Here is a 23,965-nt window from a genome sequence, read left to right as displayed (position 1 = left end):
TAATTAAGATCTTTTTGAAATTTGACAAAATGCTTACGTTTTAAATTCAGACTATGACCTAAATTTTCTTTTCAATCTTTAACACTCATTCACCAGTATGATGACAGGAGCTCCAAATTTAGCTCCAGGCAATGGGTTACAGGAAGTCCTGCAGGGTTGTGAGCTTTGGAGTTTTCTCAGAAGCCACCATTCAACATGGCTCCTATTAAAGGAATCTCACAGTTCCAGACTAACAATATTCAATGCCCAGCAAGAGTAAACTATGCTTTTCTAGCTTTGGTGATTGATCTTGTAATACTTTTGTCGGTTTTTTGTTGCTGATTTTTTTTTTTAGAGGTGGAGTCTCCTTACATTGCTCAGACTGGTCTGGAACTCCTGAGCTCAAGCAATTCTCCTGCTTCTGCTTCTCAAAACAGCTGCGATTACAGGTGCAGGCTGCTGTGCCTAGCTTGTAATACACTTTTAATATCCTTTGTTTTTAAATTATATCTTCCAATTTGGGAGGCTGAGGCGGGTGGATCATTTGAGGTCAGGAGTCTGAGACCAGCCTGACCAACGTGGTGAAACCCAATCTTTACTAAAATATAAAAATTAGCCAGGCATGGTGGCATGTGCCTGTAATCCCAGACACTCGGGAGGCTGAGGCACGAGACTCATTTGAACCCAGGAGGTGGAGGTTGCAGTGAGCTGAGATCACACCACTGCACTCCAGCCTGGGCAACAGAGAGAGACTCTGTCTCAAAAAAACGAAACAAATCACATTCCCCAAAATAATTTAATTCATTCCATTGGAACTGTTCATGTAGGAATGCATGTGTTAAACAAGCAAACAAAAAATGTAAAGTCTCTATCATGTAAAACTCATCCCTAATTTCTACCATTAAAATAAAATTAAATGGTTAATCGACCAGGGAACTATGTGCTTCCGCCCCTTATGAATTACATGCAAGTATGCATGGAATTGGTTTCACTTAACGTTTCATATACAGAGGGAAAAACAAAAATATTCTGATGCTTAATCCAACTATATTCTCAACTAATAAAAGTTATTTAAAATCACTCATGATTTTACAATAATTTGTAAAGCCAACAAATTTCCTTACTTGAGTTGAGTATCTTTGGGACAAAACTGTAGTCGGTCAAAATCTTTAAAAAGATAAAGAAGAATAATTACTCCTAACTTATACAGAAAAAAATTATTTATTTTCAAACAAAGTCATTCTAAGAGGCGAGGCTGGCACTCACCAAGTCCACATTCTCCTATTGCCACAACTTTCTCTTTATTGTTTTCAGCAAGATTTAGCAACTCCTTTAAGTAAAGATCAGGGTTATTCTTTTCAAATTCACCACATCTTGTAGGATGACATCCAACTGTACTGAAAAACATATCTAACACAAAATAATGTTTTAGGATTATTTTCAAAGTATTTTCTCATATTTATACTTATGATATTTAGAGGATATCAAGTAATTTCAACTGGTTTTCAACATGGTAATAGATTATTCACATTATAAGAACTACATTATGTTAATCATATGACAATTTTTAGAATACCAAAACAAAGTAGGATACGAATATGAAAATTGCTTTAATGTATTAATAAAATAATTCAGCTTTTTCTAAAGTTTGGCATTTAGGGCTGTAGAATGCAAAGTGAAAATTTTTTGTTTTTGAGACAGGGTCCCACTGTGTCAACCAGGCTGGAGTGCAGTGGTGCCATCATGGCTCACTGTAGCCTTGACCTCCTGGACTCAAGTGATCCTCCCACTTCAGCCTCCCAAGTAACTGGGACAACACATACATGCCACCACACTTGGCTAATTTTTAAATTTTTTTTGTAGAGACAGGGTTTTGCTATGTTGCCCAAGCTGGGCTCGAAGTCCTGAGCTCAAGCGACCCACCGGCCTAGGCCTCCCAAAGTGCTGGGATTACAGGCCTGAGCCACCATGACTAGCGATGATTTATCTTTTATATTTACCATTCATGTGACTATCTTGATTCATATATTTTTGTTTAACACCAATTCCTCCATTATTGATTCATGTATTTAATATAGCATAAAAATGTATTCCCTTAAAAAGGTTAATAGTGGAGGTTAAAGAGGTGGAAAGGGGAATTTGTTTTTCTAATAAAAAAATGAGTTTCACCTATTTGGAGGACACTCTGACAGTCTGACTTGTATAGAATACAAATGAGAAGTCAAAAACACTTTTTGAATGGCTTAGCTGAGTTTGAACCATGGGAAAGGTATCAAGCCTTCCTCAGGCTCTCATGCAGATGTTTAGAAATAAAGGAAGAAGCACTTTTAAGGCTATAAGAACACAAGTTACATGGAGAGGAGTGGAAGAGGGCTGATAATGGAGGTGGGAGAACTTTAAAAAGCCTAGATGTTTGGGGATAAAAAGTAAGGATAAAATGTTCCTATATATCTCGAAAACTCCCTGGGAGAGATTCTCTCTTTAATCACTAAGAAAAAGTGTCAATGGGCTGGGTGAGGTGGCTCAGGCCTGTAATCCCAGCACTGTGGGAGGCCAAGCCAGGCAGATCACGAGGTCAGGAGTTGAAGACCAGCCTGACCAACATGGTGAAACCCTGTCTCTATTAAAGATGCAAAAATTAGCCAGGCGTGGTGGCGCGCGCCTATAATCCCAGCTACTCAGGACGCCGAGGCAAGAGAATCACTTGTACCCAGGAGGCAGAGGTTGCAGTGAGCGGAGATCATGCCATTGCACTGCAGCCTGGGCGACAAAGCAAGACTCTGTTTCAAAAAAAGAAAAAGTGTGAATGGATCCTAAAAGAGAAGTATGGATTTTAGAGAGATTTCCATAAAAATATAGCTTTTAGTAAGTTTTCATAAACACATCAGTATTTTAAAACACAACATTTAAAAATTATGTAGAATGTTTAATTCCTCAGTGTCTAGCACATAAGGTATGCAAAAAAAAGTTAAATTCATGAATGCCAGATAAATGAGGTTTTATGTAACTAAGATTCCTTTAATAATCAATCCTAAAACTTTCAAGATTTTAAATAAATACAAAATGTATGAACATAAAGCAAGCATATGAGGGGTTATACAGCATTATTATTTGCATTCTTGGTACCTTGCACAGTATCTGGTCCATCTAGTAAAAATTTAATAAAATAATCCTTCACAGCTTAAGTTAAAAAAGAATAAATAAAAAGCAACTCGTATCTTTTTGTTTTTTGGGGGTTTTTTTGCTTGCTTGTTTTGAGACAGAGTCTTGCTCTATTGTCCAGGCTGGAGTGCAGTGGCACTATCTCCGCTTACTGCAAGCTCCGCCTCCCAGGTTCACGCCATTCTCCCACCTCAGCCGAGTAGCTGGGACTACAGGCGCCCACCACTATGCCCGGCTAATTTTTTGAATTTTTTAGTAGAGACGGGGTTTCACTGTGTTAGCCAGGATGGTCTCAATATCCTGATCTGCCTGCCTCAGCCTCCCAAAGTACTGGGATTACAGGCGTGACCCACAGCGCCTAGCTAGCAACTCATATCTTAAACACGTTAAAACACACACATGAATTCCACATCAAAAACACCTGAGGTTAAACTGTGTACCTGGAGAACTTTATTCTCATTAGCTGAAATCTTAAAATAATCTTCACTGAGTACTATGAAACGGTTTTATACACAGCTGATATACCAATGAGTACTTTGAATTTTGTCATCTTAATCATGTCCCACTGAAATCAGTCTATTTTCCTGTTGTTTCCACAGTCATGATCCATTGTATTGTACCTGAAGCAGTTTTCAGAAAGACTTCTTCAAAATTACTTAATTCATATTTTTTTTGGTAAAAGAAATATGAGGATACCATTTGTTTGTGCCAAATGCAGTGCATCTTTACTGTCTTGTAGATTTCCACCTGTAATCATAAACTGAAATAGAAAGAAAATAAAATAAGCTGACTTTAACAGGGCAGCAATAAGTTTCCTAAACATGCCTTCCTACCACTTCCTTATTCCAGACTGCTCTCCTCTGTGACTGTCACATACCTACCCTGTTTAAAATTCAGCTGGGAGATTGCCTCCTATGCAGAGTGGTATCTGACTACACCTCAGGGATATGTGTATGTATGTGTGTGTACATGAAGAGGTGCAGAATTCATCACTAGATTCTGTTAAAATGTTAAAACGTATTTACATGTCTACCTTTCCTATTAGACAACAAGTTCCTTGAGGACAGAGATCAGGTATTATGAAAAAGCGAATAATTCATCAGTGATTCAATAGTGTTGATTGATTCGATAATTCTCCAAGTGTAGTCTGGTAACTCCCAGTAGGTATGTGAACTCAAAACTATTTTCATAATAATAATAAGACACTTTCTGTCTTTTTTACTCTCACTCTACTGCAAGTGTCCACAACGTATACAAGAAGCTACACGATGTGTGATACCACCAGACTGACTACAGAAAAAGATAGGAAAATTCAGCAGGCTTCTAGTAACACAGTCATTAGAGATTTGAAAAAACAACTGTACTCATGTTGTTAATTTTTTTGTTCTGGAATACACTTGTTTTTCATAAAAATATGCTATTTATGTTATTCAGTAGTTTCTTGTTATTTTAAAAGGAATTAATATTCAAAATTTTTTGTTTTAATTTTTAATATAGTATATACAGTAGGTAAGACTCACACAAACAAAAGCTCTTTGGGGGTACTCACTAATAAAGAATGTGAAGGGGACTGGAGAGCAAAAGGTTTGAGAATCAGTGAGTTAATGCATGCTGATGAATTCTCTGTAGGAAAACATATGGCTTTTGGCAAATAAGCATACTTCTACATAGACCCATTAGGATCCACCCAGTAACTAGACTGCCATCTTTCCTGTTAAAATGAAAGTGTCACTAAAGAGCTTTGTGTTGATAGTGAGAGCACTGAAGCAGTGCTGCGCAAGGGGCACATTCTTCTAAGCACATGATTCAAGCACAATGACGTATATTTTTTCATACTTCAAGAGTCTCACTAAAATGATGAACTCATTCTAGGTACAACTTAGGGAGAAAACACAAAACAAAGGTAGACCTGCAAATGATAAATAGATGTTTTCATATAGCTATTTAAATCTTTAATATGATTAGGTATTCAGTATCCGTTCAGGAAACATATAGCCATAATTAAATCCTTGACTACCTGTAAAACATAAGATATAAGGCAGGGCGCAGTGGCTCATGCCTATAATCCCAGCACTTTGGGATGCTGAGGCGGGTGGATCACCTGCGGTCAGGAGTTCAAGATCATCCTGGCCAACATGGCGAAACCCCGTCTCTACTAAAAATACAAAAATTAGCCAGGCGTGGTGGCGGGCCCCTGAAGTCCCAGCTACTTGGGAGGCCGAGGCAGGAGAATCACATGCACCTGGGAGGCAGAGGTTGCAGTGAGCCAAGATCGTGCCACTGCACTCCAGCCTGGGCAACAGAACAAGACTCTGCCTCCAGAAAAAAAAAAAGGCATTAATAAAAATAGTGGGAAAACTTTCTTTTTGCTAACATACCTAAAACTTTAATACTAGAACAGATACCTACATCCAGTATTTAAATTATGTAAAATACTAACCAAGTCTACTTTTTATGTGTAACTTTTCTAAATAGTTGAAAAAAGGGCAAGACACGAGGGCATCGTCTCCTCTCCCGGTGTATAGGATAATGATAATGATCATCTCATGGTGGCAGCTTCCAGCATACACATAATGTAGGTTGTTTATGCCAGGTATAATACCAAATGCTTTATGTTGAATATTTTATTTAGCTTTCATAACAACTCTATTAATTAAGTACTATTATCATTCTCATTTTACAGATGAGAAAACTGAAATCTAGTGAGATAAAAGACCCCAGGTTATAAAGCTACAAAAAATGAAGCAGGGGCTGGACACCAGGTTTGTTATGCCCTAACTATGCTTTTAACTACTATAACATAAATGCAAGGTATTGAATTAAATTTCAGTTTGGAACCATGTCCAAGTAAAAATCACTTCAGTTCCGTCATTCCTAAGTGTGTGTGTGTTGTGTGTGTGCATGTGTGTGAATAAACATTAAGATTAAATTACTCATGGCTAACACATGAAAATGTAAGAGCTTAGTATTTTGGAGTCTTCAGAAAACCATTGTTTAAAGTGATTTACCAAGCAGAATGACTCCATAATGAGAAATTAATGTAACTTCTATCTTTTCATATTATTTGTGAATAATAACAAATACAAGTTTGGAGTTGGAGACTGCAAAACTCATTTAGTCAGCAGTGTCACTTTCCAAAACATGTTATTCAACTTGGAGGCAGTAGCTATCAAGTGTCCTGACAGCATACTATGGAATTTAACCTTATTTCTTACGTGTATGTGTGGGCTAGCTCTCTGTTTTAAAGCTAATTTAAAGAAATATCTATTCATTTGCTTACTAGAACTCTCTAAAAAACCGGAGACATTTTATTACTGTAAAAATTAAAGTATTATCTCCATTATTTGAAGTGGTATACCCAAACTATAAATAGCTACACTTGGTGTATTTTTGATTATTGCTTAATTCTGACAAATGCTAAATTATATTATAAAATTGATTAAAAGTTGCCTCTTTAGAAACCTGGTAATTCACATAGGTTTAAAAATTTTTTTTCAAAGAGGTTTTGCCATTTATCATATATAAGAACTATATATGAGATTTGTGTAACTTAAATTGCTATGAACAGAATATTTGGATATTTTGTTTCAATTAACTTTCTAATATCACAAGTAGACAATTTGTACTCCAAGTGTGGCATTGGCTTGTTCCCTTCTACTCTGCAAAATTTTAACTAAAATTTAGTTAAAAAATAAATTTAAAATTCTCAAGAAAAACAAAACAGATGTTACCTTTTTAACACCAATCTCGACAGCTCTCACTATTACATCCTGTAAGTCATCTGTAAAAGATAAACTCTGCATTAAGAAAACCTGGCAGACAAAAATTTGACTTTTTTTTAGCTTTTGTGCAAATGGCTGTTTGAAGTTTTATATTTGAAATTATAAACTTCTATAGGTAAAAAGACCTGAATTAAACTTCATTATAAATGTTCATGATCATGGTTTATCAATAAATGTGTTTCACTTTGTTTACAGTTTTATCCAAAATGCATAGGGAGTTCTCTCTTTTTTTTTTTTTTTTTTTTTGAGACGGAGTTTCATTCTTGTTGCCCAGGCTGGAGTACAACGGTGCAGTCTCGGCTCACTACAACCTCTACCGGCCGGGTTCAAGCGATTCTTGTGCCTCAGCCTCCCAAGTAGCTGGGATTACAGGTGCTTGCCAGCACGCCTGGCTAATTTTTTTTGTATTTTTAGTAGAGATGGGGTTTCACCATGTTGGCCAGGCTGGTCTCGAACTCCTGACCTCAGGTGATCTGCTTGCCTCGGCCTCCCAAAGTGTTGGGATTACAGGCGTGAGCCACCGCGCCCAGCCATGAGTTCTTTATTATTTCAACTTTAAGAGTGGATTATGTTGCCCAGGCTGGTCTTGAACTCCTGTGCTCGGGCAATCTTCCCGCCTCAGACTCCCAAAGTGGTGGGATTACAGGTGTGAGTCACAAGGCCCAGCTTGGATTATGCTTTTCAAGATCTCCTGAGGCAGAAAATTTGTCTTCATAGAGAAACTATTTGCCTTAATAAAGGAAATACTTACCTTGATGCTTTTGAACCCCCCTATAAATTCCTCTGAACATAGGGTCAGTCAAGTTGATACCAATATCTGTAGAAAGCAAAAATCACTAATTAATTATTGAGTCTCTAGTTGAAACTTCTACTTAAATAAAAAGCTTCTGTTACTAAACTTTTTGTTCACACACTCATCTACTCAAACAATATCCAAGTGCCTACCACTTGTCAACTACTGTGCTAGAAACATGGGATACAAAGATGAATAGGATATAATTCCTGCTTTCAAGAAACTCACTGCAGAATTGGTAAGGCAGATCCATTATCACACAATTATGAAATATTAGAAGTCAACACTGGTACTATGGGATACAGAAGGGGAACACCCAACCTAGTCTGGTGGCTGGCTCAGAAGAGGCTTCCAGAAAGAAGTAATCATTGAACTGCATCTTAAAGGATGAGTGGCTATTATCCAGTGGAACAGAGGTAACTGCAGACAGAGGAAGCAGTGGGAGCAAAGCCCTCAGGATAGGAAAAAGCACAGTGCTTGTAAAGAGCTACAGGCTGTTCCGGCTGCTGGAGAGAAGAACAATTGACCCTCTGTATCTCTGGGATCTGGAGCTGTAGATTCAGCCAACCACAGGTCAATTGAAAATATTAGAAAATAAAAATAAAAATACAACAATAAATAATATATAAATAAAAGTACAGTAAGGTATAAAAACCATTTACATAGCATTTACCTCAAATTAGGTATTTTAAGTAATCTAGACATGATTTAAAGCATACATGAGGCCGGGCGCGGTGGCTCAAGCCTGTAATCCCAGCACTTTGGGAGGCCGAGACGGGTGGATCACGAGGTCAGGAGATCGAGACCATCCTGGCTAACACGGTGAAACCCCGTCTCTACTAAAAAAATACAAAAAAACTAGCCGGGCGCGGTGGCGGGCGCCTGTAGTCCCAGCTACTCGGGAGGCTGAGGCAGGCGAATGGCGTGAACCCGGGAGGCGGAGCTTGCAGTGAGCCGAGATCGCGCCACTGCACTCCAGACTGGGTGACAGAGCGAGACTCCGTCTCAAAAAAAAAAAAAAAAAAAAGCATACATGAGGATATGCATAGGTTATAGGCAAACACCATGCCATTTTATGTAAGGGACTGGAACATGCGAGGGTTTTGGTATCTGCAGGAGGTCCTGGAACCAATCTCCTGCTGATACTGAGGGAAGACAGCGTAAGGAAGGGAGGGGTCAGAAGACGCTAGACTCAGCTATGGTACAGACACTTGTTTTTAAAATACTGGATGCAACAGGAAGCTCTGTCCTGCTGCAGAATATAAGGGAACATGGGGAACAACAAGATATGAAGTCAAACTGTGATTGATCACAGACAAGAAGAAAAATGCCCCCGTTATTGAAAATACATATCATTTAGCTTTTAGCAGGAGAATATCAAAATGTGCGGTGGTGGTAGGCAGCTGATTACCAACAGACTCCCTACATTATTTCTGTGAAGTTTCAGTTTCTTGGTATGTTCTCATTTTAATTTCTGCCAAGCTGGTCCCCAGGAATGTCTGCTCCACCAATAAGACACACCTTGAAAGTGAATGGGAGTTTAGAGAATTTAAGAGATAGTGAAGAGAGTATTCCAGGCATTTGAAACAACAGGGGAAAAAGTAAAATGCAGAAAACGACAAAGGTATTTGAGTGCCAACATGTCAACAAAGATGGGTGGGATGTGGTACCCTTTAAAAGGGCTACTAACATACAAACATCATCTAATACGATACATACTGTAGGAGTTTGGTGGAATGGCCCAATCAGGAGAATTACTATCTAGTTTTTTTAAAAGTAAGGAAAGGAAATTAGATAAAGGGGTCAGACTGAGAAAGGAAACCCAGGGAAGAGGAGAGGCCTTTCTGCCTAAAATAATCCTTCGCAGAGGTTTAGTCTAGGGTCACCGATCATCACTGATCATTAGGAAAACAGAAATGGTCTGTATCACTTCTAGACCATTTCCCCTTTGTGCAGTGTTAAGCAAACAATTATTCATAACACTTGTCAAAGACTATGAGGAAGCCTTTATTCAAGAGAGACTACTGACGGCAGGGAAACTTTTGCAGAAGCGGGAGGGACTGGGCTCAATTTTGAATACAAGGACAAGTAAGGATTTATTGCCACCAAGTAGAATGGGGATCAACAGATGAAAAATTACTAAGAGGAAACATCAAAGGTGAGGGAAGATTCTGGGTTTACTCAACTTGACGGATTCTTGCTGAAGGCAGGCCAGAGTGATAGGATATTCTGCTTGGGGATTTGAGATTTGAGATGGGGGAAATGAAGGATGAGAAAGGTCTATAGGTCCTGGCTGAAGAGGGAAGCAGGTCCTACATCCCAGAATAGTCTCTGGGTTTATCTGGGCAGGCAGAAATGCAGGAAAACTCCTTCGGAAGTCCCTTGACCCAAGTGCAGGGAGAAGTGCTTAAAGGCCACGCAGATGTGGACAGTGGTAATCGCAGCTGACCACACACCATCCTCCCACACTTTGGCATCATCATAATCTTTCTTTTTTTTTTCTTTTTGAGACAGAGTCTCACTCTATCACCCAGGCTACAGTGCAGTGGCACAATCTCGGCTCACTGCAACCTCCGCCTCCCGGGTTCACGCAATTCTCCTGTCTCAGCCTCCCAAGTAGCTGGGATTATAGGCGCCCACCACCACACCCAGCTAATTTTTTGCATTTTTAGTAGAGATGGGGTTTCACCATGTTGGACAGGCTGGTCTCAAACTCCTGACCTCAGGAGCTCCCCCTGCCTTGGCCTCCCAAAATGCTGGGATTACAGGCGTGAGGCACTGTGCCCGGCCAGTCTTGATAAATTCTTGTAGCCTCGTACTGCTGGCCCAGATAGTCACAGCTCACCTGCAACAAATAAGTGAGTCTTTCTGAGCCTCCGTTTTCTCACTAGTAGGATGGACATAAACTTTTTCCTTCCAGCAACAAAATGTGGCTCAAATCCAAAAACGAATATGAACGCATTTTGCAAATTAAAACTCCTATTAACATGTAATTATTGGGAACAGTGTTATTACAAACACTGTAACATGCCAACAACAAATGGAATTTCAATCAGCTTTAGCCATACTGCCATACCACCTTAAGTGGTTAAGGCTCCTGATCCAAGAATGCATTATCAAATAGCCAAATGTGAGTCAGTATGTTTTGAACATTAAGACTCATGATGTAATCACGAAAATAAAGCCACTCAAAATCCTATTTATTTAACTTGTTCAAAACGTTCTTATCTATGTTAAGGGATAGTGAGAACAAAAACCTTGTATCTGAGAAATGCAAGCACCTTTAAATTATCAGGCCCAGAAGGCATTTAAAATGTTCACAGCAGTCCATGCTCACTCCCCTTTGAGCTAAGTAATTACTTCTTGAAGCCAATTGCTATGTGGGCTCTAGACTGAAGCCAAGTGGCCGTAAAATGCCATACACCCTATAGTTCAACATACATAGCCAATCTCTAGCCAATGTTATTTCTGTAAACCAATGAGAATCCCTGATTAACAATTTTTGTAACCGCGCCCCCCTCCCTTTTGATTTGTCCTTTAAAAACTTGAGCCTCTCTTTTGTTCCCTGGAGCAGTCCCCAAGGCAACTTGGAAGTGTGTCCTGGGCTGCAGTCCTCAACTGTTGTGCTTGAATAAACTCTGTAAACTAGATTCTGACCTTTTTGGTTATTTGAGGTTAACAATAGTATATTTTAAATTAAAAGTCTCTGGCTGGGGCGGTAGCCCACGCCTGTAATCCCAGCACTTCAGGAGGCTGAGGTGGGCGGATTACGAGGGCAGGAGATCGAGACCATCCTAGCTAACACAGTGAAAACCCGTGTCTACTACAGAATACAAAAAATTAGCCGGGCGTAGTGGCGAGCGCCTATAGTCCCAGCTACTCGGGAGGCTGAGGCAGGAGAATGGCGTGAACCCAGGAGGCGGAGGTTGCAGTGAGCCGAGATTGCGCCACTGCACTCCAGCCTGGGCGACAGAGCAAGACTCTGTCTCAAAAAAGAAAAAAAAATTAAAAGTCTCTATTAGACGTATGCCTATTGGCACGTAAACTCGAACAAAGTAGACAAATACTGTATGAAAACCAATGTCTAGCCAGATCCAGCTAAAGATAGTAAGTAGCTTGAAAAGTTAAGAAAGCAAGAGATATGGGTGGGAAGGAATGACAGGAAGAAAAACAAGGCAAAGTGGAAAATTACTACTTCCGATTAGGGGAGAAAAGTGAAGGATTCATACATTCGGTAGCATGTCCCCTATATAGATCAGTAATGTTTCTTTTTCATTAACTTTCTTCAAATAGCTGGCTTGAAAAGCAGCACCTACTTTATTATCTAAGAGTTCTTCAAATATTGACTTTTAGTTTTCAAAACAAAGTGAGAGTAGAAAACGGCACTGTTTGTAACCAGGAGAAGACGATAACTCTTCAGTTGAAGCCTCAGTGTTTGGGCTCACTGAATCGTGTCACATCACTGTCACCTATGATCTAGAGATACAGAGGGACAGCAAATAGGGTATAATTTTTTTTTTTTTAGATATGGCTAGTCTTTAGATATAACCCTGAGTTTATAGCAAATACAGGGGATTAGAGAACAAGCTCAATGACACTACTATTTAGCAAACAGACAAAGCCGGGAGATAGGACTTTCTGTAGGGTGTTGACTTAAAATCATGAGATCTATACATTAGGGAAGAACTTTATTTCTTATATTGAGGTGCAACCTGCAGGCTGGGAAGCAGAGCCTTTGGCTGGGAACAAAAGCAACCATTTCAAGGGAAGAAGTGGGGAACAGGAGTTTTACACTAAATGGGCTAGCTAATGTACATATTTAACAGGTTATAGAAGGAGCTATGCATATTCATGAATGGTGGACTCATGCATGTATAAGCAAACATACATGTTACACAAACCCCATGTTCTCTTGGGGTGGAGACTTAACATTAAAACACAGTAAAATTAAGCTTTATATGTCAAAAGGTGCACAGCCTGAGTAAACCAGCCAGAACTAGTCTGTGACTGCTGGTCATTTGTCAGGAAGGAATGCGCAGTGAAACTGGTCAGCTGTCATGTCAAAAGCACAAAAAAGGAGGGGAGTCTGGCTGTGGTGTCAGGTGGTTGGCTGAAGTCAGGAGAGGAGTGAGTCTTGTTTCTGTTCCAGGGCTGGTATCTATTTAACGCTTACAAAGTCTGGTATCAGTTAGTGAGGAATGGGGTGTACTGAGGTGTAACCAACCTCTCATCATGGCTGGAAAACTGAGCTTTCAAAGTTTTTCTGGGGTCTCCTTGGCCAAGGTGGTGTCCATTCAGTCTGTCGGTGGGGCAGGGGCATGCTTAGAATTTTATTTTTATTTCATGTTTCCCCATTTTAGGCACGATCTACTGCAGGCAGCACCAATAGCCAAATCTTTATTTTGTCCCACGTCATTGCCAGGGTGGTGTGGCTACCTGTCCCAGATCCACCCATTCCCTAGGACAGCCAACTGGACATCCTAGATCAGGCAGGAATAGAGAGATGGCAGGCACTCATTAACCCATAAGGTATAAGAGATATAAGAGCTAAAAGGAATGGCTGCAGAATTAACTTGCCTGTAAGTTCTAGGCACTGAACCATCATAATTCTGGTTTTAACCGGGGACTTCTTGCAGTCCTATCGTAAGTAATTTAAATGTTAAGAAAGTATGATGGAGACTATGAATATGACAAACACTTAGACAGCAGCTTGAAAGGGATTTCCCAGGCCACTTGGAAGCCAACTAAATAGATCGTTGGGAGGATTAGTAGCTCATACCTCTTGTAACCATTTAAGTTTGTTTGGATGGTCTTTCTCTAACAGTGTCTTTTTTTTTTTTTTTTTTTTGAGACGGTGTCTCACTCTGTTGCCCAGGCTGGAGTGCAGAGGCGCCATCTCGGTTCACTGCAAGCTTCGCCTCGCGGGTTCACACCATTCTCCTGCCTCAGCCTCCTGAGTAGCTTAGACTACAGGCGCCTGTCACCATGCCCGGCTAATTTTTTGTACTTTTAGTAGAGATGGGGTTTCACCGTGTTAGCCAGGATGGTCTTGATCTTCTGACCTTGTGATCCGTCCACCTCGGCCTCCCAAAGTGCTGGGATTACAGGCGTGAGCCACCGTGCCTGGCTTCTAACAGTTTCTATTTCACCTGAAGTACTTACGTAACAGGAGGTATGGACCAAACGACTCCTTGTTTGGCTAGGAGAAAATCTACAGCAATTTTATTACCTAATACTACTTGAGCCAAGGAGTTTTGGGGTTTTTGTTGAGCTACAAGGCTTTTTGCAGCATCTGCAGCTATCTTGAGGTGGGAAATTAAAGAAAAATAAAATTAAAAAGAGAGAGAAATAAGTTTTCCTGTATTAGGCTGACTTGTCTCAGAGGCAGCAACAGGCACATCCCAGACCCAGGAAGTCTTGATATTATCTAATGTGCTCTGAAGACTCTCCCAGCACTCCCTCAACATAGGGAGAAGAAAATCAAATTTTCCTTTGTTTTGTGGTATGAGTTTATAGATTGTTCTCTGTAACTAGTAACTTCAAGTATTTTGTTGTATCTAAGAAGTATAACAAAGGTCATGAGAAGCCTGAGTAGGCCTGAACTGCAGCTGCCTGGGCACCATAGTGAAGGTTATGGGATAAGCCCGTGCCTAGGCAAACCTAGATAACAGACGTCTGGGTTGCTTGGCAACGGTCATGAGCAATCCTGAGTTTGTCCTGCCTCTGTATCCTTGCTTTCACACCACTGTAAGCTTGCTTCAAGCTAGCTCACCTCCTTTTGTGAAGTGTGTATTAAAAGTCAAGTGCTGGCTTTGTTCCGGGCTCAGTCTTTGGACATGAGTCTGCTGGGCCTGAGTGCACTCAATAAAAGATTCTCCTGTTTCAACCTGAGGTCTCTCTCATCCCCCTAAATCCTGCAACAATCTGACTAATAGTAGCAGAGACTTTTCAAATAATATCCTTATTGACATAAATCCCAACACTTGGAATTAATATTCCCAGGATGCTTTGATCTGTATCATCTTCATACCCTGCCAATACAGACCTTTTAGTTTAATAATGGAGAGAAAGGGGGTCCTTCTGTAAGTCTGTGGAAGGATATGGGGGTTACAAAATATCCCACCAAGCAGGAACCTTCTAACTGCAGGCTGTCAAGGCAACAGTGTGCCCAAAGCTGTGCAGGTGGATCAGACCCTATGCCACATACAAACACAGAGCCTGAATGGGGGGCACAAGTGATACTCCTGAGGGTGTCTTAATCAGCAGATGCATTCATGAGGAGCGCTGACATCACCAAACTGAAGCATGGGCCATTTCTCTTGCAAGCTTTCCAGAATCCACTCACTTATTTTAAATGTAAATATTGTGGGCACTGTAGGGATATATTTTTAACTTTATTTATCTGATGTAGATGACACTTGTCTATCCAGTAGTTCTTAGGTCAAGAAGGTCCCCTGGTAGGCCGGGTGAGGTGGCTCGCGCCCGTAATCCCAGCACTCTGGGAGGCCGAGGCAGGTGGATCACTTGAGGTCAGGAGTTTAAGACCAGCCTGGCCAACATGGTGAAATCCAGTCTCTACTAAAAATACAAAAATTAGCCGGGCATGGTGGCAGGTAATCCCAGCTCTTGGGATGCTGAGGCAGGAGAGTTGCTTGAACCCAGGAGGCGGAGGTTACCATGAGCTCAGATCTCACCACTGCACTCCGGCCTGGGTAACAGAGCAAGACTCAGTCTCAAACACAGGACAAATCAAAACAAGGGGTGACAACATCTGGGCTTTGAAGCAATTGGACCTGGAAAGTCAACAGGGAAAGGGGTTGGTCTGGGTAAGTGGTGAATTAGGGACATCTGAGAAGTCAGTGACAGATATTACCAATGGCACATATCTATCATGAATGGATCAGGGAAATTGTTGGCAAATCCAGCAATCCAACAGGTTTCCTTCTACTAGCAACATTTGGGACAGCTTAACTAAAGTGTTATCATGCCATTCTCTGCATTGAGACAAGACAGAGGGGGGAAGGGGACAGTATGGGTATAAGAGTAAAAGGAACGGAGGGAACAGCCATTTAACAATTCAGAAAACTGAATCAAGGGAAAAACCATAAATCCCATACAAATCCAAGGGGATTATCTGACAAACTTTAGGGACTGACCTTAAGTAAGAGAATACCTCACTGCAGGAACAGAACAATGATGTCCTCAGGCGTGCAGGGTCACAAGCCCTGCTCAGTTCTGATAAAGACAGGAAGAGGAAGCACATAGGTAGCTAACTAAACATTGAAGTTATCTAGTAGAAAGGCATGGAACAAATTCTATTAGTTTAGATAGAGGCAAATTATTAAGTAAAAGACCCAGTGCCCTTGAATACAGTCCTGGCCCTGGGTGTCACGAAAGCAGTTTATGTGGACTATTGCCTTCTTCTGGGTCTAGAGATAGGCTTTGGTTAACTGAAGTCTCGTGTAGAGACCGGCACCAACTTCCAAGTTTCAGCAGGGGTTGTTTTCAGATGAGACATGTGCGACTAGGAGTCAGGTCTCTGTAACTTAGCAGCACAAGGATTAATTAATAGCACCCATCCAGTAGGCTGGAGGAAGTATTTTAACTGATGTCTCTTCCACTACTTGTCATCACCAAGCTGGAGGCAGTAATACTGGAGTTTATGGCCTGTCGGGGAAGCTGTAAAAAGATTCTACAACCTGCAGTGATTCATCTTTACAGCTTGAACAAGCCCCTGGCAATAAGCCTAAAGTTCCCTCCTGTAATTGGGCAGGAGAAAATATTTCCTGGTCTAAGTGCACAGACCAACCAGTAACAATTTCAAAAGGGGAGAGCTGACATTTACTGGTGGGAGTGGACTGCAGCATCAGTAAGGCTAATGGGAGAGCTTTAGGCCAGGAAAGGTTAAGTTTGTGTAACTTTTGCCAGCTGGTTTTCAATGATCCCATTAGACTGTTCACCTAGCCCAGAGGACTGGGGGGAAGTAGGCACAGTGAAAGTGCTATAAAAGGGCACATTTTAAAAACTTGTTCTAGTATTTGGCAGGTAAAATGAGTGCCTCTATCGCTGTGGAATTCAGTGGGAACACCTTAGAGAGGAATGGTTTTTCTCAAGCAGCATTTCGGCCACCACCACGGCTGTTGCTTGTTTACAGGTGGAAGACTTACCTCAATGAGAATACATCATCAACCATTAGAAGAACAAAATTTAATCTGTGGGATGGTGGCAACTAAATGAAATCAAGTTGTCACATGGTTAAGGGACCCTAGGGGAGAGGAAATTGTCCTGGAGGGAGCTTCAGGAGTTCACCTGGGTTATACTGAGGGTAGATATTACAAAGTTTGTATAGCTGAGGGGCAAGAGCTGGAGAGAGTCACCAACAGTAGTACTGTCTACCCCGCTGAATCACTTTGTCTGGATTCCAATGGGTTAGATTACATATAAAGGTTGTTTGTCTTTGCAGGGTGCTGGGTAGGACTGGATGTCCATTTGGACCTTCCTGTAATTTTGTCTGGGGATTGGAAGTGCAATTTTGTTTAATCCATTTCCCTCTTCCAGACTCCAAGACTGTCTTTTGTGAAAATGAGTCTGCAAAGGTCTTCAGATGGGGAGGAGAGCAAGGAAGAAGAGCAAGGGGAGGAGGAGGAGAAGTGGGTTGAATACATGTAACTTGGCGAGGAGCCACTTGCAGGGTGGCAGCTTTAGCTGTGGCATCCACTAGGAGGTTGCCTTCGCTGTCTTCTGTTTTGTCAGAGAAACGTCCCTAGACAATGACAACGGTTAGGGCTCAATGAGCCTGAATGGCATCTAAGAGAAACAAAACAGTCTTTGTTTTTGTTTTTTTTCTGAGACAGAGTCTCACTCTGTCACCCAGGCTGGAGTGCAGTGGTGCGATCTCAGCTCAACGCAACCTCCAGCTCCCAGGCTCAAGTGATTCTCCTGCCTCAGCCTCCCTCGTAGTTGGGCTTACAGGTGCGTGCCGCCACGTCTGGCTAATTTTTGTGTTTTTTATAGAGACGAGGTTTCACCATGTCTCCACAGGTGAAAGCCCCCTAAACTTGGTCAGGCTGGTCTCGAACTCCTGACCTCAAGTGATCTACCTGCCTCGGCCTCCCAAAGTGCTAGGATTACAGGCGTGAGCCACTGCACCCGGCCTAGTCTTTGTTCTTAAAAGGTTGTCCAGAGGAAGTAAAAAAATCCTCTTTGTTTCTAGAGCATGCCAAAATCACGGGCAACTCCAAAGACATACAAGCTGTCTGTATAAATATTAGCCATTTCATCCCTGGCCAGAGGCAGGCCCAAGTGAGGGGATGCTAATTCTGCTTGTTAGGCATATCGGGCAGTTGGCTGGGGGCCTGATTCAGTGGTTCCCATCAGAGACCACCACATAGGCTGCACAATGGAAGCCAGCAGAATTTTTCAGACAGGATCCATCAGTGGGTAAGGGGGTCTCCCTTAAGTCTATATAGGTGAGAGAAGAGTGTCTGTAAAGACAACGCAGTCTTTGGGTGCATAAATCTCCTATTAAAGGCAAAATGGGGCCGGGCGCGGTGGCTCATGCCTGTAATCCCAGCACTTTGGGAGGCTGAGGCTGGTGGATCACGAGGTCAGGCAATCAAGACCATCCTGGCAACACAGTGAAACCTCCTCTCTACTAAAAATACAAACAATTAGCCGGGCATGGTGGCGGGTGCCTGTAATCCCAGCTACTCAGGAGAATGGCATGAACCCGGACGATGGAGCTTGCAGTGAGCCAAGATGGCGCCACTGCACTCCAGCCTGGGCGACAGAGTGAGGCTCTGTCTCAAAAAAAAAAAAAAAAAAAAAAAAAAATGCAAAATGGTAGTTACATTAAGGAGGTTACAGTAAATTATGGTTAGGTTAGAAGAGGAGGAGAAAAGTATCTCATAGGAGGTCAATCAACTGGCTTAAAGATGCTGAGTGAGGGGACAGGTGCAAAGGGCCTAAATCGAATGAGAAACATATACAATGAGGGGAATCTCAGGAGTATTTTTTTGGTAGCCTTGATGAGGGCTGAGGGGGTGGTGACTGCCCTCAGTACAGGAAGGAATGCCTCGTGAAACTGGTCAGCTGTCATGGTGAAACTGCAAAAAAGGAGGGGAGGCTGGTCACAATGTCAGGCAGTTGGCTGAAGTCAGCAGAGGAGCAAGTCTTCCATTCTTTGTTTTTCCAAGGCTGGTTTCTGTTTAACTTTTAGGAAAAAAGTCTGGTATTTGTTAGTAAGGAAGGAGACCATGACCATCTTATCATGTTTGGGAATTTGTTTTTCATGTTTTTCTGGAGTCTACTTGGCCAAAGAAGGGGGGTCCGTTCAGCCAGTTTAGGGGGCTTAGAATTTTATTTTTATTTCACAGGGACAATTAGCCCAGCTGCTTTGGCAAGTCAGTGCCATTAAAAAAAGAAATGCGCTAGATCAAGGGGTTGGTAAACTAAGGCCCACAAGCCACTGCCTACTTTTGTTTGCCTCTAAGCTAAGAATGACTTTACATTTTTAAATAGTTGAAGAAAATCAAAATAATATTTTGTGACACATCAAAATTATAAGAACTTCAAGTTTCAGTGACCATAAGTTTTACTGGAACATGGCCACACCTACTTACATACTGTCTATCACCTGCTTTTGAATGACAAGGTGTGAGATAGGAAAACTGTATTCTCATACTCACAATACTCTGAATACTTCATTTTTTTTTTTTTTTTTAAGTAGAGATGGGTCTCACTTTGTTGCCCAGGCTGGTCTTGAACTCCTGGGCTAAAGCAGTCCTCCCGCCTTGGCCTCCCAAAGTACTCGGATTACAGGTGTGAAGATTCACTTCTGACATCACGTAGGTGTGGGGTTTCCTCTCCCAACAACCAATTCTCTGACACCAGCTGGGTGACCTACAATTTAACTCAATTCTCACACTATCTACCTGGAGATAACATCAGACGGCAGAAGTCAAGGGCTCAGTCCCACAAGACTCCTCCCATTCCAGATGCCAATTACAAGCAGTAGGTTCCCAGGTTACCCACAACTTGTCCAACTTGGCTACAATCAGAGGTTCCCACAACCCCCTTCTCAGGTTTGATCATTTGCTAGACCAGCTCACAGAACTCAGGAAAGCCCTTTACTTATTACCCATTCATTATAAAAAGATGCAGCTCAAAAACGACCATGTGGAAGAGACACATAAGAGACATGTATGGGTTTTTAGAGGCTTCACCATGTAGGTATGATTGATTAAATCACTGGCTATTAGTGAACAACTCAACCTTCAGTTCCTCTCCCCTTCCTCAGAGGTGGGAGTGGGTGGGAGGGACTGAAACTTCCAACTCTCTAATCACATGATTGGTTTTCCTAGGCAAACCCCCATCCTGAGGCTATCCAGGAGCCCCCAGTCATCAGTCATCTTAGTAGCATACAAAAAGCACTTAGGAGATTCCAAAGGTTTCAGGAGTTGTGCACAAAGGAATGGGAGCACAGAACAAATATGTATTTATTATTACATCACAGTACACACAAGGGCAGAGTTGAATAGCTGCAATGAGATCACATGGCCCTCAAAGTCTAAAGTATTTACTATATGGCCCTTTAAAGAAAAAGTTTGCAAACCTCTGCATTTGATTTAAAAACTTAAGGAACAACCAAATGTGTGGCTCTAAATGGGATACTATTTTGGACATGACCACCAAGGGACATTTTTGGAACAACAGGAAAAGTCTGAGTATGGTTTTGGTATTAGTTAAGATGAAAATTTCCTGAAATAGAAAGGTGGAGACTGTGATTGAAAAAAGCAGATTACAAAAGAGTAGCCTCAGTATGATCTTATTTTGTTTGGTATGCCTACAGAAGATCTGGAAAGATAGATATGGAAGTGTTACGTGTGATTTGGAGGAATTATATTAATTTGCTTTTGCATTGCTATAAAGGAACACCTGAGACTGGGTAATTTATAAAGAAAAGAGGTTTATTTGGCTCATGGTTCTGCAGGTTGTACAAGATGCATGACACCAGCATCTGCTTTTGGGAGGATCTCAGTAAGTTTCCAACCCTGGTGGAAAGGGAAGGGGAACCAGTGTGAACTCATTACCACAGGGAGGTCATCAAGGCTTTTATGAGGGATCCAACCCCCTGAGATGGATGGTGGGAAGTGACCCAAACACCTCCCACTGGACCCACCCTAACGTTGGACAGCAAATTTTAACACGAGATTTGGAGGGGACAAATATCTAAACAATATCAGGAATGGAATGTGATGTTTTTATTTTCACTGTTGTTTGTATTTTGCATTTTCTTCTTGCACAGATATTTCTCATTTTTTTGTGTACTATGTAATTAATCTAAGATCAATGCAGTAGAAATTTGGGCATATAACAGTTGCAGGTAGAAGTATTTTTGAGAGTGGAAGAGTTTGTAAATAACACCCAGGGAATAGAATATAAAAAATTCCGCTTGTGGAGAAAGAAAAGAGTGTAAGTTGGGCTAAAGAAATTCTCATGCTGGCCGGTGGGTCCATGTGTAATCCCACAACTTTGGGAGGTAGAGGTGGAAGGACTGCTTCAGGCCAGCAATTCAAGACCAACCTGAGCAACATAGCAAGACACTGTCTCTACAAAAAAAAATTAGCCTGGTGTGGTGGTGAGCGTCTCTAGTCTCAGCTACTTGGGAGGATGAGGCAGGAAGATCACTTGAGCCCAGGAGGTCAATGCTGGAGCCATGATCTAAGCCACTATACTCCAGCCTAGGTGACAGAGCAAGACCCTGTCTCAAAACAAAAACCCCCACTGTTGGGGTATAGTTCTAAGGGGCAGTCACTTGTTATGCAAGTAGAAAAGAGAGAAATGTAGAAAGAATTATAATGGTCAGCTGTCTTAAACCAAAATCTAAGGTAATTTTCATAATACTGGTTTAGTTTTTCATGCAATTGTCCCATGTGAAGCTTGTTCATGGACCAATCTTCCAGAGATTTAATATGGTGTTTTTCAAAGTATTTGTTCAGAACTCATTATTAGGCTAAGAATTTAGTCTAGCGATTCATGGACAGAATTTTTTTAAATGACACAAACTGAAAGATTAAATATCAGAGTAAGTCATATACCAAGGATAGAATGCATAATACGATCTCATTTCTGTTTTAAAAAGGAAAAAAAAAAAACAAAACCTTGATATGTTGTATTTTTATGAATCTGCATAACAATCTATTAAAAAATTAGGGAAGGCTATACTTTAAACTTTTAATATGGTTACTTTAGGAGAGCGGGGCTAAAGGAGACTATGCAGAAAAAATTTATTCCAATTATTTATTCCAATAAAGTCTCCTTCTCTAAGAAGTCTTTTCTTGCTTATTTTATCTGGTGCTAATCCCTTTACTAATTTTCTTATCACCTTAGCATTAAAGCCACTCATTCATACTTGCCCAAACAGTCATTGTACTACGCCCCTAGGAAAAAAATATAAATACCATACCAGAGTATCTGCCTTAAGAGTTTGATCTAGTGGGAAAGACAGACTCATATTTAATTACAAATAATGTGGTATAAGTTTTAAGGAATAAGGTAGGTAGGTAGGCAGGGCAGGTAGGCAGACAGGCAACAGGGTTGGTAGACAGAGGGAATATTTTGGCCCCAAACTGCCACTCTAAAACCTTGTCAGAGGTAACAAACAGCATGCACAAGTGTTCATAGAGCAGTCCAGGGATGGGCTAGAAAAGTGGGCAGGACTGGACAATAGAAGGGCTTTGTATGGTGTCAAAGTACTTAGACTATCCTGAGGAGAATAAACGAGAGATTTGAAGCAAAAGAAACATGTAGCTGATTTTAGTTTTGGATACACCAAAATGGAGTCTACATGGAGGATGGATTTAAAACATTAACTTGAGGCAAGGATTTAGTTGTATAACATAAACACACTTTTAAAAAGTTATGTGGCCTTTCTTTATGGAGGACTTCATGGCTTTTTATTCCATCTCCCTCATCAATTATATCAAACGTTAGGATGGAAAGGCTAAGACACGGCAATGTCTTATTTGAGGACCCCTCCCCAAATCCCTACTCCAGGCTTTCCCACAGCAATTTCAAAACCTTTTTCCTGGCACTTAACATATTCTTTCCTGCGTTTGCTTTTGACTGTACAGTACATAGGTCTTAGGTCTCCAGTCTGAAAACTGCACCACTAGATTTTACGGTTCCACAGGGCTTAGCACAATGTCTTTGAAAAAAAATACTGCTTAAATAACTCTCAGATGTAAATGTATAATCCTTAACTCTTGATTGCCAGACCACATTCCCACTTGCCCAGATATCTCTACCTGGATGTCCTATAATTATCTCAAACTTAACCCAAATGGACCTGGGTACCTCTCCTCACCGCCAAACTAGTCATGCTTCCATTTCATATTTCAGTATTTTTCCAAACCCTGAGTCATCTTTGTTCACTCTCTACTACCGGCCATGAACACTCGACTGCTAAATGCTGCACACATCTCTTCCATTTCTCTCTCTTTTCCACTACCCTTGTTTAAGTCTTGAAGTGATTCCCTACCTCTCCCTATTTCCCACAAAAGCTACATAATAGCTATCAGCATTACCGTGCTAAAGCAGAGGTGTGATCGCTGTCATTTCCCACCTTCAAGTAGCTGGAAACCCCACAAAGACGAGGACCATGCCCATTGAAATCCCGGCAGCATTCTCGCTCTCTTGTTCTACTGATACTGACTGGATCACTGTACTTGCCAAGTACAGATTTTGTTTTTCTCCCCACTACTTGTGTTCTCTAGTTTCTCCACTAGATGGTGATGACAGCAGAACTGAGAGCTTTGTGCCCTGTGTTTCTAGGCCAGTGCCAGGCTCACTTGAGGCGCTCATTAACTATGATATGAACGAATGAAAGGTTGAGTGAATTGGTCCCTAAAAGCGGTCATCCAAGGGCCGGTAGGTGCACGTGGGATGAATGGGAACACAGTGATTGGCCTTTTTGGAGTTTTCTCTCTTTTTTAAAAACAGAATACACTACAGATGTTGAAAAGAGCACAAAAATCATAACTGTACGGCTTGGCTTGTTAATTTTTACAAATAAACACACCCTCGTGAATCCAGGACCTAGATCAAGAACCAGAACATTAACAGCACCCAGAAACCTCCCCGCGCCCTTTTCCACTGAGCGGCCCTTTCAACCCTTACAAAGCCGGAGGGCCTAATTCCTGGGTCCTGTGACCTTGGTGACCGACGCCCGGGACAAGTCAAAAAGACC

The 23,965-nt window shown here is 41.3% G+C and overlaps 1 protein-coding gene across 6 annotated transcripts in view; it reads right to left on the bottom strand.

Moving 5' to 3' along the window:
• LOC105468473 (TatD DNase domain containing 1) overlaps window positions 1-23,965 on the bottom strand; it is a 48,760-nt gene that overhangs the window by 24,632 nt on the left and 163 nt on the right. For 2 of the 6 annotated variants that reach the window (XM_011718668.3, XM_011718667.3), the window contains exons 2-6: window positions 7,675-7,740; window positions 6,873-6,922; window positions 3,838-3,901; window positions 1,246-1,389; window positions 1,104-1,146 (exon numbers count right to left, since the gene is read on the bottom strand). In XM_011718668.3, the coding sequence (XP_011716970.1) occupies window positions 1,104-1,146; window positions 1,246-1,389; window positions 3,838-3,901; window positions 6,873-6,922; window positions 7,675-7,740 (367 nt within the window). Of the gene's footprint in view, window positions 1-1,103; window positions 1,147-1,245; window positions 1,390-3,761; window positions 3,902-6,872; window positions 6,923-7,674; window positions 7,741-23,303; window positions 23,955-23,965 lie in introns of those variants that run through there. The other 4 variants (XM_071067843.1, XM_071067844.1, XM_024788690.2 and 1 more) reach the window with 4 other exon arrangements.

Source organism: Macaca nemestrina, chromosome 8 (genome assembly GCF_043159975.1).
Source record: "Macaca nemestrina isolate mMacNem1 chromosome 8, mMacNem.hap1, whole genome shotgun sequence".
NCBI classification, from domain to species: domain Eukaryota; kingdom Metazoa; phylum Chordata; class Mammalia; order Primates; family Cercopithecidae; genus Macaca; species Macaca nemestrina.
The sequence above is the reverse complement of the archived record's forward strand: the minus strand, read 5'-3'. Positions and strand labels throughout refer to the sequence as shown.